Below are 13,759 nucleotides of genomic sequence, written 5' to 3'. Positions count from 1 at the left end.
AAAACAAACACCACCTATCTGATTCTGATCTTTTTCAAAGGTGGCCACCATCAGTAACAGACAGAAAGTATATTTTTTCAGGTATTTGCTACAGAAATTTCTGGATTAAGATTTTTCACATGATCCCTCCTGCTGCACACCCAATTTGTTCCTGCAATTTAAACTTAACATACTCAGGGAAAAAAATGAACTTATATCCTACAGAATAATAAAAAATAAATAAATCAAACTTCCCTCCACAAATAAACCCTCCACCTGACTTTGCTGCTTCACTGGATTGCCACTAGAATTACAGTCAAATTCCTGCAGCGAGAACGTTTCAACTCCAACTCTGCTCTACCTCCATCTCTCCCAAAGAATGCCACGGTTAAAGGAGCATTTCAAGCCTTGCCCTTGAAGGAGGGCCAGATTCAGGGGCAAGCCAACAACAAGTCTTCCACTGCTGTTGGACCCTTCACAGGTAAATGAAGCCAGAGGAATAATTTTTGAAGACTAGAGCTCTGAATTGTTCATAGTTCTACTGATAATTATCCATTTTTATTTAGCATCTTATAAAGCAAGGCACAAATGTACAAAATTGCAGCTACTAAATCAGGTCATTTTTATATATATTTACACAATTGTCATAATATAAAATGTGCTTAGACACTGTCATAGCACAACAGTAGAGAAACTGAGGAGAACCTGATAGTAAATACAGATACCAGGTCCTATATTTCTGCTTGTGCTTCACCTGAAATAACATACTCATATATGTAGATACACAAAGCAATCAAGCCATCATCTTTTATTTTTCCACACCTCACAGAGATCACACTTTGAAGCTAAAAAGCTGTGGAAGGACTAAAAGACAGTAGACAAGCACCCAGAGGAAAATGATGAAGTAGAATTGCTCTGACTGCTCAACACTTGGGGCCTGGCAAGGAGGCAATGCAGTCTCATTTGTTTCTGTGTCCTTTTTCATCCTAAAAATAAGAGAGAATTTGTTAAGAGGCAGGAAAACCTGTTAACATTTACTTTAAAGATCAGAGAGTTTTTAACTGCAGCTTAATCACCTCTTTTAATCTACTTGGTTGCAACCCAAGCTACGCTGTAGGATGCATAATGAGCTCTAGCAGGTGTTTCCTAAGGACTCTGAAAACAGCAATTAATACTCTGAAGGCTTCGGACAAGTTTCTCAGGTAGTTTAAATATATGCAGAAACGGTTATTTTGACGAGAGCTGATTTTCATTGGTCACAAAGACACTTAAACTCTCAGAGCAGCAAGCTTTGAGCGACAATTGTATCACGTTTTATTTATATCGTGTATCAGACTTGACACACTGTCTCCAAACCAGCTACTCATGGGTTTCTCAGTCAGACACACAGAAGGGTAAACAAGAAGCCCCAGACTTCAGGAAACAAACTAACAACTGAGGTTTTTGCAGGACACCTCCAGAATTCCAACCCCAGCTCCTAAGGGCAACGTCCAACACACTGCCATCATCAGTGAGCACTCCTGTAAATAATAAAAGGTCTTCCTTCAAAAGGTACAAGGTGGTACACTCCTAACACCATACATATCTCGCTCTCATACACATCTTTTTAATCTACTTTTGAATACAACTTTCTTTGGCCTGTTTTAATGAGTCTTTCTTTTTCTGGCTTAGGCATCCTGCTCCCTCAAATAAGGTACCAGACATATATGTATGAGTATTATACAAAACATGTTTGACATCAGCAATCTGCAAGCAAGCAGTGCTTATAGACTGCTGTGACAGCTATTCTTAAATATTTTTAAGGGAAACATAACTGGGACCAGGGTAGGAGATCCTGTTATTATTTTAACTAGAAATTCAAGGTGGTACTAATTCAGTACCAACTGAGGGAAAATGTAAAGTAATGCTTATTTCTTACATAGACATGTAGAAACCCATTCTAAAGGGACAAATACTTGTAGCTCAGGTTCCACCACAGCACCATAAGCCCCAACTAAACAAACGACTTATGGGTGCTCTAGGAGAGGCACTTCTCCTACCCTGTTAAGCGTTGCCTTTCTCGGTGCTAAATGCTGTATTAACAGGCTTCCAAACTTGGAAAGAGCCAGCAGTACCAGAAGGCCTCACATAGGAAGAACTCCCACTCTTTTCATGGTCTGAAATATCCACCATGTGGGGAAGTTCACAGTCTTGCTTAGACAGCTAAGCCTTTTCTCTCAAGCAAAGAAAAGGTATTTTTAGTTAAAGAGAGAAATCTAGCAACAAAGAAGTTTTGTATCTTACCTATGGGAAATACATAAGTTTATGAACTTATGAACTTATGAACTGACCCCAAGCCAGTACACAAGATGTACCATGGGTATACCACTACAGTTATTTTTCAATTCCCTTTGCAATAAAGATAAAATTACCTAGAATTTATAATAAGATTTTGTCTGAAGGACTACTCACCCAATCATTAATAGATTTTCACTCATTTCTGTCATCTTCTGCTCCTTTTTACCAAAGGTTTCCTTAAACAAGCAAGTAACCAAAAACTGATTATATAAAAGAAAACAAAACTCAGTGTCTCACAACAATGGTAGTTGTGTGTGTATTCTTTACAAAGTATGTCTAATGTTTACTTAAATAAAAGGCAACTTTGCTCCTAAATTTGGCCTGCGCACATACACCCCCCACCACAGTCTGGTACATACACAGAAAATAAAGAACTCTCCTCATTCATACAACTTTCTGTTGGTTTCGACAGCATGGCAAAATGAGAGCACCTGTGTGAAACACTAGTTTTCCTGGACATTGTCAGCAGCATTTCTTTCCAACTTGAAGAAGGTCCAAATTTTATTTCATGCTGAAAAGTCACATTCCTGCTCTTGCTCAGCACACTCAAACTGCTGCTGCTGTCCCTTCTGAGTTAAAAAATAAAAAGCATCCCGAGCTCAGTTGTGTGCTCACAAGAAATGAATATGAATTACATCTGTGATTAAGGATGCAGTTTCTTGCTACAACTAAGTGACTTCAAGAGCTAGCTGATGGTATTCACAGAATATACTACAGCACTACTACAAAAAGGAGAGGCAAAGAGCCCACTCTTTGCTAAAAAGTGCATCCAAGACACTCAGTGTTTTTGCATGGCTCTGACCAGGATGCTTACATGCATACAGAAAATGCATAAACTAGAAAAAATTGAATCTGCAAGTAAAGGCAGCTTCAAAGAGGAGAAATGTTTCAACTATACAGTGCTGACAAAGTAACCCTCAAAGTTAGAGTATATTTAATTGAAACATTAAGTAGTACTTCGTGGGCCTTTTCAAGGATCAGTAAGGTGTCATTTCATTTATTTGGAAGAGTTCAACAATAGCTTAAAAGGTTAAAGACTAAAATTCTTCAAAAACACTGGGCTTCTGCATCATCACCGAACTTTATATAGGGAGTGGACCCTTTTACAGCACTTGAACTTCTGAAGTTTAGGAGTAATCATGAAATAGTGACGGAAAGGTCAGTTTGTACATGCTTACCATCTCTGAGGAATCAGGGAACCTTTTTCGAAGATGAATGTTGGAATCATTGTCGTTAGTTCTGAAACACACGTAATAGCAAAGTGCTTTGTTTCATAAAGCTTTGCTTTGAATTCCAAGAGAGCCACTGCAATTATGCATGCTAGTTTTAGGTTACCCAAAACTACACATATTCACTGTTGTGTCTTTCAGTATACGGATTTGAATTTATAGTTATCATTTTAAGCAATAACTTTGGGAAACTTTATGCTATTTCTTGATTTAAAAAAATGCAAATACTCAAATTTTAATCTTTTTGGAAAATAACATTTTTTGCACCTTTTACATTATCTATATTTAAGTGAGATCTTATGGTTGTGTAGTCAAAAAGAATAATTGATAAATTACAGGGAACGCAAGCCTGACTAAAGAAGTAATGTTTTCTAATCTCAAAATGCACTGGGATTCCAGCTGGTTTTGTGTAGCAAAGTTTGTACAGCAAAGTGAAATCACACCTTGCTTGCACTAAATCACTTGATAAGTTTAAGAGAAACATAGGAAGAAGCCAACAACTCCTAGAAGTCCACAAAAAATATTCAACGGTCACAGCATACTGTAAAAGTGCAATCCACTTCAGAAGTGCATCATACCTATCGGTTAGATGCACTTCAAACAAAGTGAATGTGAAGTACCTGCTGAACTCCTGAATATCAGCAATTTCTTCCAGTTCATTGTGGAACAGTGAAGTACGCCCAACTTCTGAGATCTGTAAGTCTTCCGCTTCCATCGTATTTTCCTTTTCTTCCTCCCCATTACTACTTTCTTCCAGTCTTATTCCCACTGTTGCAAAATCACCTAGATTGTCTCCTCTGAACTGTTGAAATTAAGAAATGTTTAGCATCAGACAAGGCTGATTCCCCACCCTTCTAAATATCTCAGGGGCGTAACTCACTCAGATGCTAGACTATACGTAGCATGAGATTGAAGGTGTTACTAAAGAGAATAAAACACAAATTTTGACATAATCTTGGATACCTTGAGCTATAAAGCATTTTCAGTTTAACTGACATGCAATTAGTTGGTAGTTCTTTAAACATAAGAAATTATGATGTGATTCAGCTCTTTGAAGTAATCAACTAGGATTTCCTTTTTTAAAATCTATCTCCAATTAGCCTCTTGGTGATAACAGCAATTTCATTTCATTACCCTAATAAATGTTAGGACCAAAACAAGTTTAAGTAACAGATTGAGATTCAAGTACTTAAATGGACACTCATTCCAGAAAACACTGTCACTACTATGCTAGAAAATGTGTAAGACAACTCATATCAATGCTTGCAAGCAGAAATGCAATAGCACATTTTGCCTAAGTCCAGAACACAGAACAATTACCAAAAATTGCTCTTTTTTCTCTTCCTTCAGTATAGATAATCCTTCATTTTACTCACATGACTTAACCTACTCAAATTGGTTTGTTTTCACAGAAAACTTATCTAAATTCAGACAAAAAATTCCCTTAGTCATATCCTTTCTATATCAACAATATTGCTCCCTGTTCATTTCATTAAAATTTATTTTAAACACCCTTTGTGACAGTTTTCTCTGCCTAGGAGCTATACAGGAGCTTCAATATACTTTAAAACATCAGTAAAATTCAAATTCTGCAATATCGTTACTGCTCATACTCTGTTTTGATAATGCCAGGTCTTTTCAGGGAGCTGCAATTCCATTCTTTCCAGAAGAGGGCTGTGGCAAACAGCGTTAACGAGGCAGAAAATCAAGTACATTTCATGCATTTCTCCAAACAGCACGCAAAATGAAATGAAATCTTTGAGTTCAGGTACTAACCCCCCATATATACGTAAAGAAATACAGCTAATAAAGAATTAAATACCTCAGGATGCTGTAGAATCATGGAATCTTCATTGCTGGTGGCCTTTTGGCTGTCTATTTCAATTTCTATCTCTCCAATTAGTAATGGCACTTCTTTTTCATAGAAAGAACTGCTATGACTGTTATCTATTGTTTCCTCCTCTCCATTCTCAGTACCCATTTCCAATGAAGGGGCACCAAGATTATTCCCTAAGCCTGGCTCTGGATCATCCTCTTTGTAGTCCCGTGTTGATATCCCTTTCTCATGTAAAATATCTGTTACTGTTTCAGAAAAAGGTTTATCATTTTCAGTATCATATCTTTCAAGACAAGGCTCGACATAAGCATCCAAAACTGCTGATATGGGAACGTTATAATGTGGATAATAGAAGAGATCGTGGGGTATTACAGATACTTTTGAAGAACTAGGTAGCACTTCTGCTGAAGACTCATCTTCATCACAGCTGTCTGAGTCTTCTCCATTATTGGGTGCGTCTGAGAGAGAGTCATCAGATATTTCGAGCAGTGTAGATATTTCTTGGCTTCTGAGATTAGAACCATTCAATGAACAATGGTTATTTTCTGTTGTCTCTAAGACAGGCAATTGCTTTGTATGTTCATTTTCTGGCAGTTTCGGTACTTCCTCATTTAGAAGATGAAGAACATATTTATGTGTATCTTCTTGTTTAGAGGTAACTTCTGGTAAAATAATTGAATTTTGAGAATTGCTCTCTTCTACTTTATTTATAGATTCATCTGTAAGTATACCTGAGGTCCAGGACAATGGACTTAAAGAAGAAGTGTTGGCTGAAAGGCTCTTTGTTTCATTGTCATATTCAGTATAGGTTTCTTTAGTTAATTCTTCAGAGTAGTCTTCAAAAGAGTCAACAGAATTTTTCTGATCTGTCAGAACAGCTGGAGAAAGGTCATCATTCTGCTTCAGTGGATCATCAGATATGCCACCATCGCCTGGCATCAATTTATCACTAAGAACTTCCCAGGAGGAACTGGATTCACAACTGACAGATCCTGTAATTTTCAGTGAAGTAGGCCTTCGTGGCTCATCCTCAGGGATTTCCTGAGAATCACTTAACACTTGACTCAATTTGCCATTACATGCTTCAGGAACGGTTTCTGACAGGATTCTTTCAGGGGCATCATGAATATGAACCTTTGGAGGAGCAGGGTGACTCTTTTCATGATTAACAGTATACATGTTTTGGTCACTTTCCCTTAAAATCAAGATTTTGCTTTCCTTTTCTGAAGGCGCGTCTTTGATGTGGACGTACGTAGACTCAATTGGAAGCTCTTTCTCAGGATCTGTAAAGTCTTCCTATAAGTAACAATACACCATTAGAAAACAAATCATACCTCACATACCGTTTTACTTCTCCCAATTGATACAGAAACTAACCCACTACCTCTTTAATTTGCAAATGGCCAATTAATTATTCACATATTTTAAAATTAGGCAAATCAATTTGTCAAGTCAAGTAAGTTGAACAAAGGTCAACATCAAGAAGCCACTCGTAGGAAGATTAGAATGCAGATAAGCCTACTGCTCAGTTCTTAATATTTTCATCTCTCCCTACTGCACTTGTGGAAACAATTGACTCTGCCTTTTTGACTCAATCCCAAAACCTGGAAGTAAAGTAAACCTCATGAGTCTACTAAATCTACCATGGAACATAGTAATCTACTAGATTATTCAGTTCCAATGGACTGCATTAATAATGAATAGCTAGGCTCTTTCTTTGCCATTAAAATGTCCAAAAGTCTTAATGCTGACAAAAATTAAACTAATAATCGTGATTAGATTAATATAATAATTTTAATTCAAATGACTTCAGCAACGTCCACCAATTTCATAAGTGATGAAACAAAGCTACTGGAACTTTCAGTCAATAAATGAGAAGGAATAGCTCTCATGTAGGAATTGTGATCGATGTGCATATAATCAAGCTCAAAAAAATTACCTAGGTACTCAAGGGTCACTAAATCCCCTGGAAACTCTTTCAGATTAAAAATATTGTGTTAAACCAGGATAGTCAAGAACACTTTTTCATCTTATATAGGTCTTCTCCCAAGTTCCTGTGACTTCTCATTTCTCCTCCAGTTTAATGTCTCCTATAGTTTAGCTACATTTCAAATTTATCTTCTTTTTCTCCAAAGGATCTTTGTCAGTCCCTGTTGACACCTGCTTCTCAATGCTTTGTTTATGATAAGGTCTTCCTTAAAGCCCTGCCCTTTAAGCTGTAATTTACATTATGCTTACATTGAGTGCATTTGACAGCTTTATTGATAAGATTCAGACTTTGATGTCTTGTGTCTGATACAATATCTACTAAATTCAAATTGATTGAGACCCTCATACTTGAGAAACTTGCATTCAAAACCAAATTGCAGGCCTAATAAGTTATCAAACTTTATTCTGAAATTATAATGGCAAAGTAGCAGAGCCTACATAAATACTTCTAACCTTCAAAAGCTTTAATTGGATGTGTTTAAATGCAGAGTTCTACCTGAAACAGTTGAGCAATGTGCAGTGAAAGCTCACTTGACTAGATTTAACAAAGATGAGAAAAATTACAACTGAGTTTGTGCTTTATTTTAAACAGCTGAGAAAGAAACCCAGAAGTACAACACCTGTCTTTATTAATTATGCCAAAGCAAATAATAACGGGATGTGGCATGAAAGTAAACACTTACTCCCTCCAGCTCTGGGAAGTGTTCAAGAAACTGGGCTACGTAGGTCACAATGGACTGCTCATCGGGGGATTCCACCATTATATCTGTGGAGGAAGGCACACAACATGTCAGCACATGTGGCCTGAAAACAGTTTTGCAGGGGCACGGGCTGCCAGACAGTTAACTGCCTTTACGATGAGAGAAATAGCAGCTACATTTTTCTTTTGCTGACAGATTAGAGATGGTAGAATCCTTTTCACTGCTTACAGTACTCTAAAGAGTTCTCACCATCTGTTCACATTAATTTTCTTCCTGTTTCCAAACACAGATTGAACCCTGACCAGGTCAGGGTTACTTTTAATCCACCTGGAAAGTGTAATTTACAACATAAATTTGTTGCTATCACTTGACAGTGATCTTGTTGAGTGACAGCACAGAGACTTATTTTTAGCAGAGCCTATTCTTCTAACAGATGACACTTAAAGCACAGTTTGGTTGTTTGTGCTTTCAATCATGAAGTCAAGGCTTAACACCTGTGTAACAGAGTTTAGCAAAAAACGTAAGAATCAGCTCCACTTGTAAACAAATATTTATCTGCACACTTATATATGCTTTTATACACATTTATATATGTTTTATATATATGCATTGTAGAAGAGTAACTGGAAAACACAAACACTTGAATAACTTCTTCATTTTCCTGGTGTGGTGACTCACGCTTCATCCTGAAGTGACATTTAGCCTCTGTGAACTACAGACATTATGAAATGCTGCTACTGCATTGAGACACCTCTCCTCTCAGCAGGGTGGTGATTAATGCCCACTAGCAAAATCGATGTTGTGTAGCATCTAATCATTAACCAGGACCAACATACATAGCTAAAATTACGGTAAGGTATCTGTAGAAGTGTGATTGGAACCACATGTCTACCAGCCAGTGACAAAATCTTTTCTCATATCCATGAATACCAGACACAGATCACATCAATAATCTAATCACTGGGAGGTTTTTGGTAGGTATGACAATGCAGTATTAATGTACTCATTGTAGTCTGAATGTTACCCAATAACACTGATGTAAATGTTTTACCTTCTGGCTCTAGGAGCCTAGGAACACCCAGCTTGTTTTGTGCAATGCTGAAAGCATCCTCCAAGTTTTCTCGAGCTGATTTTTCCAGTGCACGCTTCATGTCTACCAAAGTGGAGTCTATTGCTTTTATGACAGCTAAGAAGGCAAGGCCGCTCCTCCAGCTGCTGGCAAAGTCCTGAACTGCAACACCATATCTAAACAGAATTACATACAGTTAACCTGGCAGCTGTGTTAAAAATCCAAAGTAGATTCATAGTTACATTAGGTTGGAAAGGACCTACAAGATCATCTAGTCCAACCATCCTCCTATCACCATCCCTACCCACTGAACTACTAAATCAAATCCCTTAGCACCTCATCTAAACGCTTCTTGAACAGCGCTAGGGATGGTGCCTCAACCACCTCCCTAGGCAGGCCATTCCAGTGCCTGACCACTCTTTCAGAAAAGAAATGCTTCCTCAGGTCTAATCTAAATCTTCCCCGGCGCAACTTGTGGCCATTCCCTCTCGTCCTGTCATTACTTATCAGGGAGAAGAGGCCTACCCCCTCCTCACCACAACCCCCCTTCAGGAAGTGGTAGAGTGCAATAAGGTCTCCTCTGAGCCTCCTCTTCTCCAGACTAAACAATCCCAGCTCCCTCAGCCGCTCCTCATAAGACTTGTGCTCCAGACCCCTCACCAGTTTTACATTTACAGTTTTACACAGTAAAGCATCATCATTTTGAAAGTTTCTTGAAAGTTGCACTAGTCTCTACATCAAAAGGCACAAAATACTCAGATAAAACACAAGGATTCATAGACTGCCTCAGTGTAGTCAACAACTGATATGAATCTGCTCATAGGAAGCAGCTACTGAAAACAAAGCCCTCAAGTACTCAGCAACCACATTTAACATTCACAAAACCAAATGTCTGTGCGATTCCCATTTCTGTTGTGTTCCAGCATTTTAACACCGTAGCTTCAGATGACTGCCAGCACTCGAGTACTTAAAAAACATAAATATAAATGACTCACTTTCTTGAGTACTTGGCCTTCTATAGCAGAAAACTGTACTTTGACAAATGCAAATAGTGCAGTATAGGAACAGATCACAGGTGTGTTAGGTGCCCAGAGTTTTGCAGGAGAAAACAATTAAATTTGCATTTAAATGCAGGCCCAGAATAGAAAATTCTGCACAAGTCAATGGTAAGGACAACTATAATGATTCTACTACACTTTGTTCTTGCAACTGAGCTATTAAATTTTCTCTGTTAAATGTTTCAATTTGTACTCCTTGACTAGGATGAAAAGTCTAAAAGCTTTTACTTCTCTCATTCTCTTTGCACCACCTCCCTGTTAAGGTAGGTGTCATTATCAGCACTACCTTGGGAGTAAAACTGTGCTTCCTTTGTGGTCTGCAATAGCAGCAAATAACTACAGATCTCAGTGGAGCAAGTTTATCTGTACAACAAGCACCATTACCTTCACTGGAGATAATCAAGGGATGTGGTCTGCAGGACCAAATACTTAAGATGTAAATTTGTATCTTCAGCTCTGTATATAGAACATCTGTGCTCACAGGCAAATTTGGACATACATATCTATCAACAGACAAAAATGACAAATATACAGCTCTCCTACATTCACTGTTTAAGCTTGCCCTATGCCCTCTTTAAAAATCTCTGGCAATCATCCCTTCTAATAATATTACATGTAAAATACATTCCAAGCATTTATGCATGCTCTAGATATCTTACACTGAAGAACTTTAACTCAGCAATTAAACAGCAATTCTGCCTGGTGTTAAAAATCAAAACATTTTGGTGAAAGAATTGTTTTCTTATTTCAGAGGAGAGAGATGTGTTGACAGGTGGAAATGGACCCCAAATTAAATGTGTTCTCAGGAAACAATCTAAGATTTGACCAGTTTTCATTTTTAGTTTTGAAGAAACAAAGCTTCTAATAGAAAGTCTGTCCTTCTAGGCACTCTACAGCACACAGAGAAACTCCCTCAGGGCTGCTGCTTTATTTAAAAGACTGTTTGTTGTTCAAGTCTTTCGCTATGGTTTTTTCCCCTTCTACATTTTAACCTTTATTTATGCCTATCCTTTAATTAGTAAAAGATATCTAATAGACTGTGCAGAAGTTGAGGGAGGGAACAATCCTGTTTTAAATAGTGCCGAGCAGATTAGTGCATGTTAACATTTAACATCAAGCCATGAAGCAACACAGCCTGCTTCAAGGTCAGACGGTTGCTTTAAGCACACGTGTGCAGAGATACATCCACCTGCAAGTCTCTTATGCCTGCAGACTTTAAAAGCCACAAGAACCCACCGCCACGGCAGTACAGGAGGAGAGAGAGATGAGCTACTTGAACAGGACAGGAGGAACACAGTTCTCAATGACAGTTTGTTTGCTTACTTTCTGGTTTTCCTCTGAACCCAGAACAAAAGGGCTCTGATGGCTTTTCGCTGGTCCTTCACCGTGACAGACATGCTTCTCTCTATGTTAGGAGTGCTGGGGTAAGACGTATCTGACTCCGGCCCGCTGGGCCCAGATGAGAGGCTGGATGAGGAGGAGTTCCTGTTGAGATTCCCTGTCAGCTCTTTAATCTGCAATAAGAAGTGAAACACACGTCGCACTGATTTAATAGCGAGCGAATGGAGAATTTTATGTTTGTTTTCAGGCAAACTAGAATACTTTTGAGATAACACGGCCATAAGTGAACAACTCTCAACTTGTACTGCACAGAGATGATAGCAGCAGTAGCCCAGCTCACAATCTCGAAGACAGGAAGGGCATGGGATCAGTTAATACCGAACAGAACAAATTCATATTAAACCAAAAAAAAAAACACGTCCTGAAAAAGCAGTTAGCTTAACTGAAATCATTCTCTCTCTTCTCAGGGCTCACCCGAGTGAAATATTTTATATTAAGAAATGGTGACCTGCAACAGCATTCCCATCCTATCCTTGGTCAGCATGGATAGCTGAGTCCAAAGTACTCCCTATGCTGCTTTCATGTGCCTCCATGCCTTCTGTTGCCAAGTCTATCTGGCCAAACTGGTGCTGTGCTGTTTGGTTTGAAATGCTCAGCCACACAGAGAAACCCCTGTGCCACTTCAAAATAAACAGCCATTTTAGAAATCAGCCCAAGAAAATGAAAGAGCATTTAGAGCCTCACAATCTTACAAGCACTGCAGAAACCTTCCCTCCATCTCCCTTCTTCATTAAAATTTGCTATTGTATAGAAGGTCATTTTCAAAATACTCATAGATTAGGAAGCAATTTTAATCTAAGCCTGGGGTTAAATTAAATGTCAGGTTTAAATCAGTTCTATCAGATCTGAAAGTTCACGCTCCTCAAGATCTTTCATTTGTCTCTGCATCAGTTGTGAACTTCTGCCATGATGGGAAGGTCTCCAGGGATCAGTGATTCTGCATAGAATTTGCCATCACATTACACTAGATCCAGATAATGACATTGAAAATAAACTGTAACCTGGAACCAAATGTAAGACATTGGTGCAGGTCCAGGGAATGTGAAGCAGAGTCCTGAGAAGGCACAGGGGAGAAGCTAATTCTGGTCCAAGTCTAATCAGGGCTTAAATTACCTTCTATTCACACCAGAGCAGATCCAATAAAATAGAATGAAAACAGCTTCAGGTATAAAATTAGCATATCTTAGGAGGAAACAGGTCAAGTTTAGCAAGCTTAATTATGTTTTTTAGGATTATAAACCAATTTTATTAAACAGTATTTGGCTGAAATAGATTTATAAAATGAAGACTGTTGATTTTATGATTAAAGTATTTATTACCTGAAAAAACAATATTATATTCCATATTAGTCCAAGTACCAGAGAGGAATTTCCATCTGCTATTTCTGCTGCATCAATGCTAACAAGCTTTACCTGTAGAGGAGATAATAAATTCAGAGACAAATTCAAGTGAAACAATGTAAATGCAAAAATATATACTGGCTTGGACTGAGACCATTGGATAGATCCAGAACACTTCCACCATTGACCAACCAGACAAATGTAAGATTGAATCTCTTCTAATGATAACGTGCCCTGATCACAGCCACTCTGCTAACTGAACTCTCAGCTGAAGCCTTCCAGGCCTCTAGCAAAGTCTGTAGAACAGGAGTGAGCTCAGTTGTACGTCTTAAGATTACAAATGTATTCCACGTGTACAAAAATATGGAAAAAGATAGTGTCCCTGCTGGAGGATCTAATTCTTAAAAAGCAGAGGGCAGGCACATGCCTCCTGTCTTCCTCTGCCTAAATTCTCACAGATTGTCTGGAATGCACATAAAACCTGAGGAAAAGGATAGGACTGAAGTACTTCTCTTAATAAAATTGGAATCACAGCAAGAACTGTTCACTTCTGTTTTGCTAGGCATTTCCTTTCTCCTTGCTTATATCATTTTACACCGCTTGTCAAAGAGCTCTGATGAAATCAGGTAGCAGGAGATAGGTTTGCATAACCCAAGCAAACTCTAGAGTTTCCTACACTGAAGTTTCTTCTACATAATGACAACAGAATGTTATTCTCCTAGAGAACATATACTTGTTTTTGGCAAAGCTCATGAAGGAAAGAGGAAGCAAGGAAATTGTCAGTACAGTACGTGGCACTCAGCACCCAGCATACAGCAA

The 13,759-nt window shown here is 38.3% G+C and overlaps 1 protein-coding gene across 1 annotated transcript in view; it reads right to left on the bottom strand.

Moving 5' to 3' along the window:
• Positions 1–213: 213 nt before the first annotated feature.
• The window catches only part of CLMN (calmin), a 68,143-nt gene continuing 54,597 nt past the window's right edge, over positions 214–13,759 (bottom strand). The window contains exons 5-13 of the mRNA XM_065750683.1: positions 12,920–13,012; positions 11,523–11,713; positions 9,124–9,317; positions 8,055–8,137; positions 5,368–6,678; positions 4,166–4,347; positions 3,495–3,555; positions 2,431–2,492; positions 214–965 (exon numbers count right to left, since the gene is read on the bottom strand). Of these exons, the coding sequence (XP_065606755.1) occupies positions 812–965; positions 2,431–2,492; positions 3,495–3,555; positions 4,166–4,347; positions 5,368–6,678; positions 8,055–8,137; positions 9,124–9,317; positions 11,523–11,713; positions 12,920–13,012 (2,331 nt within the window). The 3' untranslated portion in view covers positions 214–811. The remainder of the gene's footprint in view (positions 966–2,430; positions 2,493–3,494; positions 3,556–4,165; positions 4,348–5,367; positions 6,679–8,054; positions 8,138–9,123; positions 9,318–11,522; positions 11,714–12,919; positions 13,013–13,759) is intronic.

Source organism: Cyrtonyx montezumae, unplaced genomic scaffold (assembly GCF_038088225.1).
Source record: "Cyrtonyx montezumae isolate F1298 unplaced genomic scaffold, pur_monq_1.0 scaffold_10, whole genome shotgun sequence".
Classification (NCBI taxonomy): Eukaryota; Metazoa; Chordata; class Aves; order Galliformes; family Odontophoridae; genus Cyrtonyx; species Cyrtonyx montezumae.
Note: the sequence above shows the minus strand (reverse complement) of the source record. Positions and strands in the feature narration are given on the sequence as shown.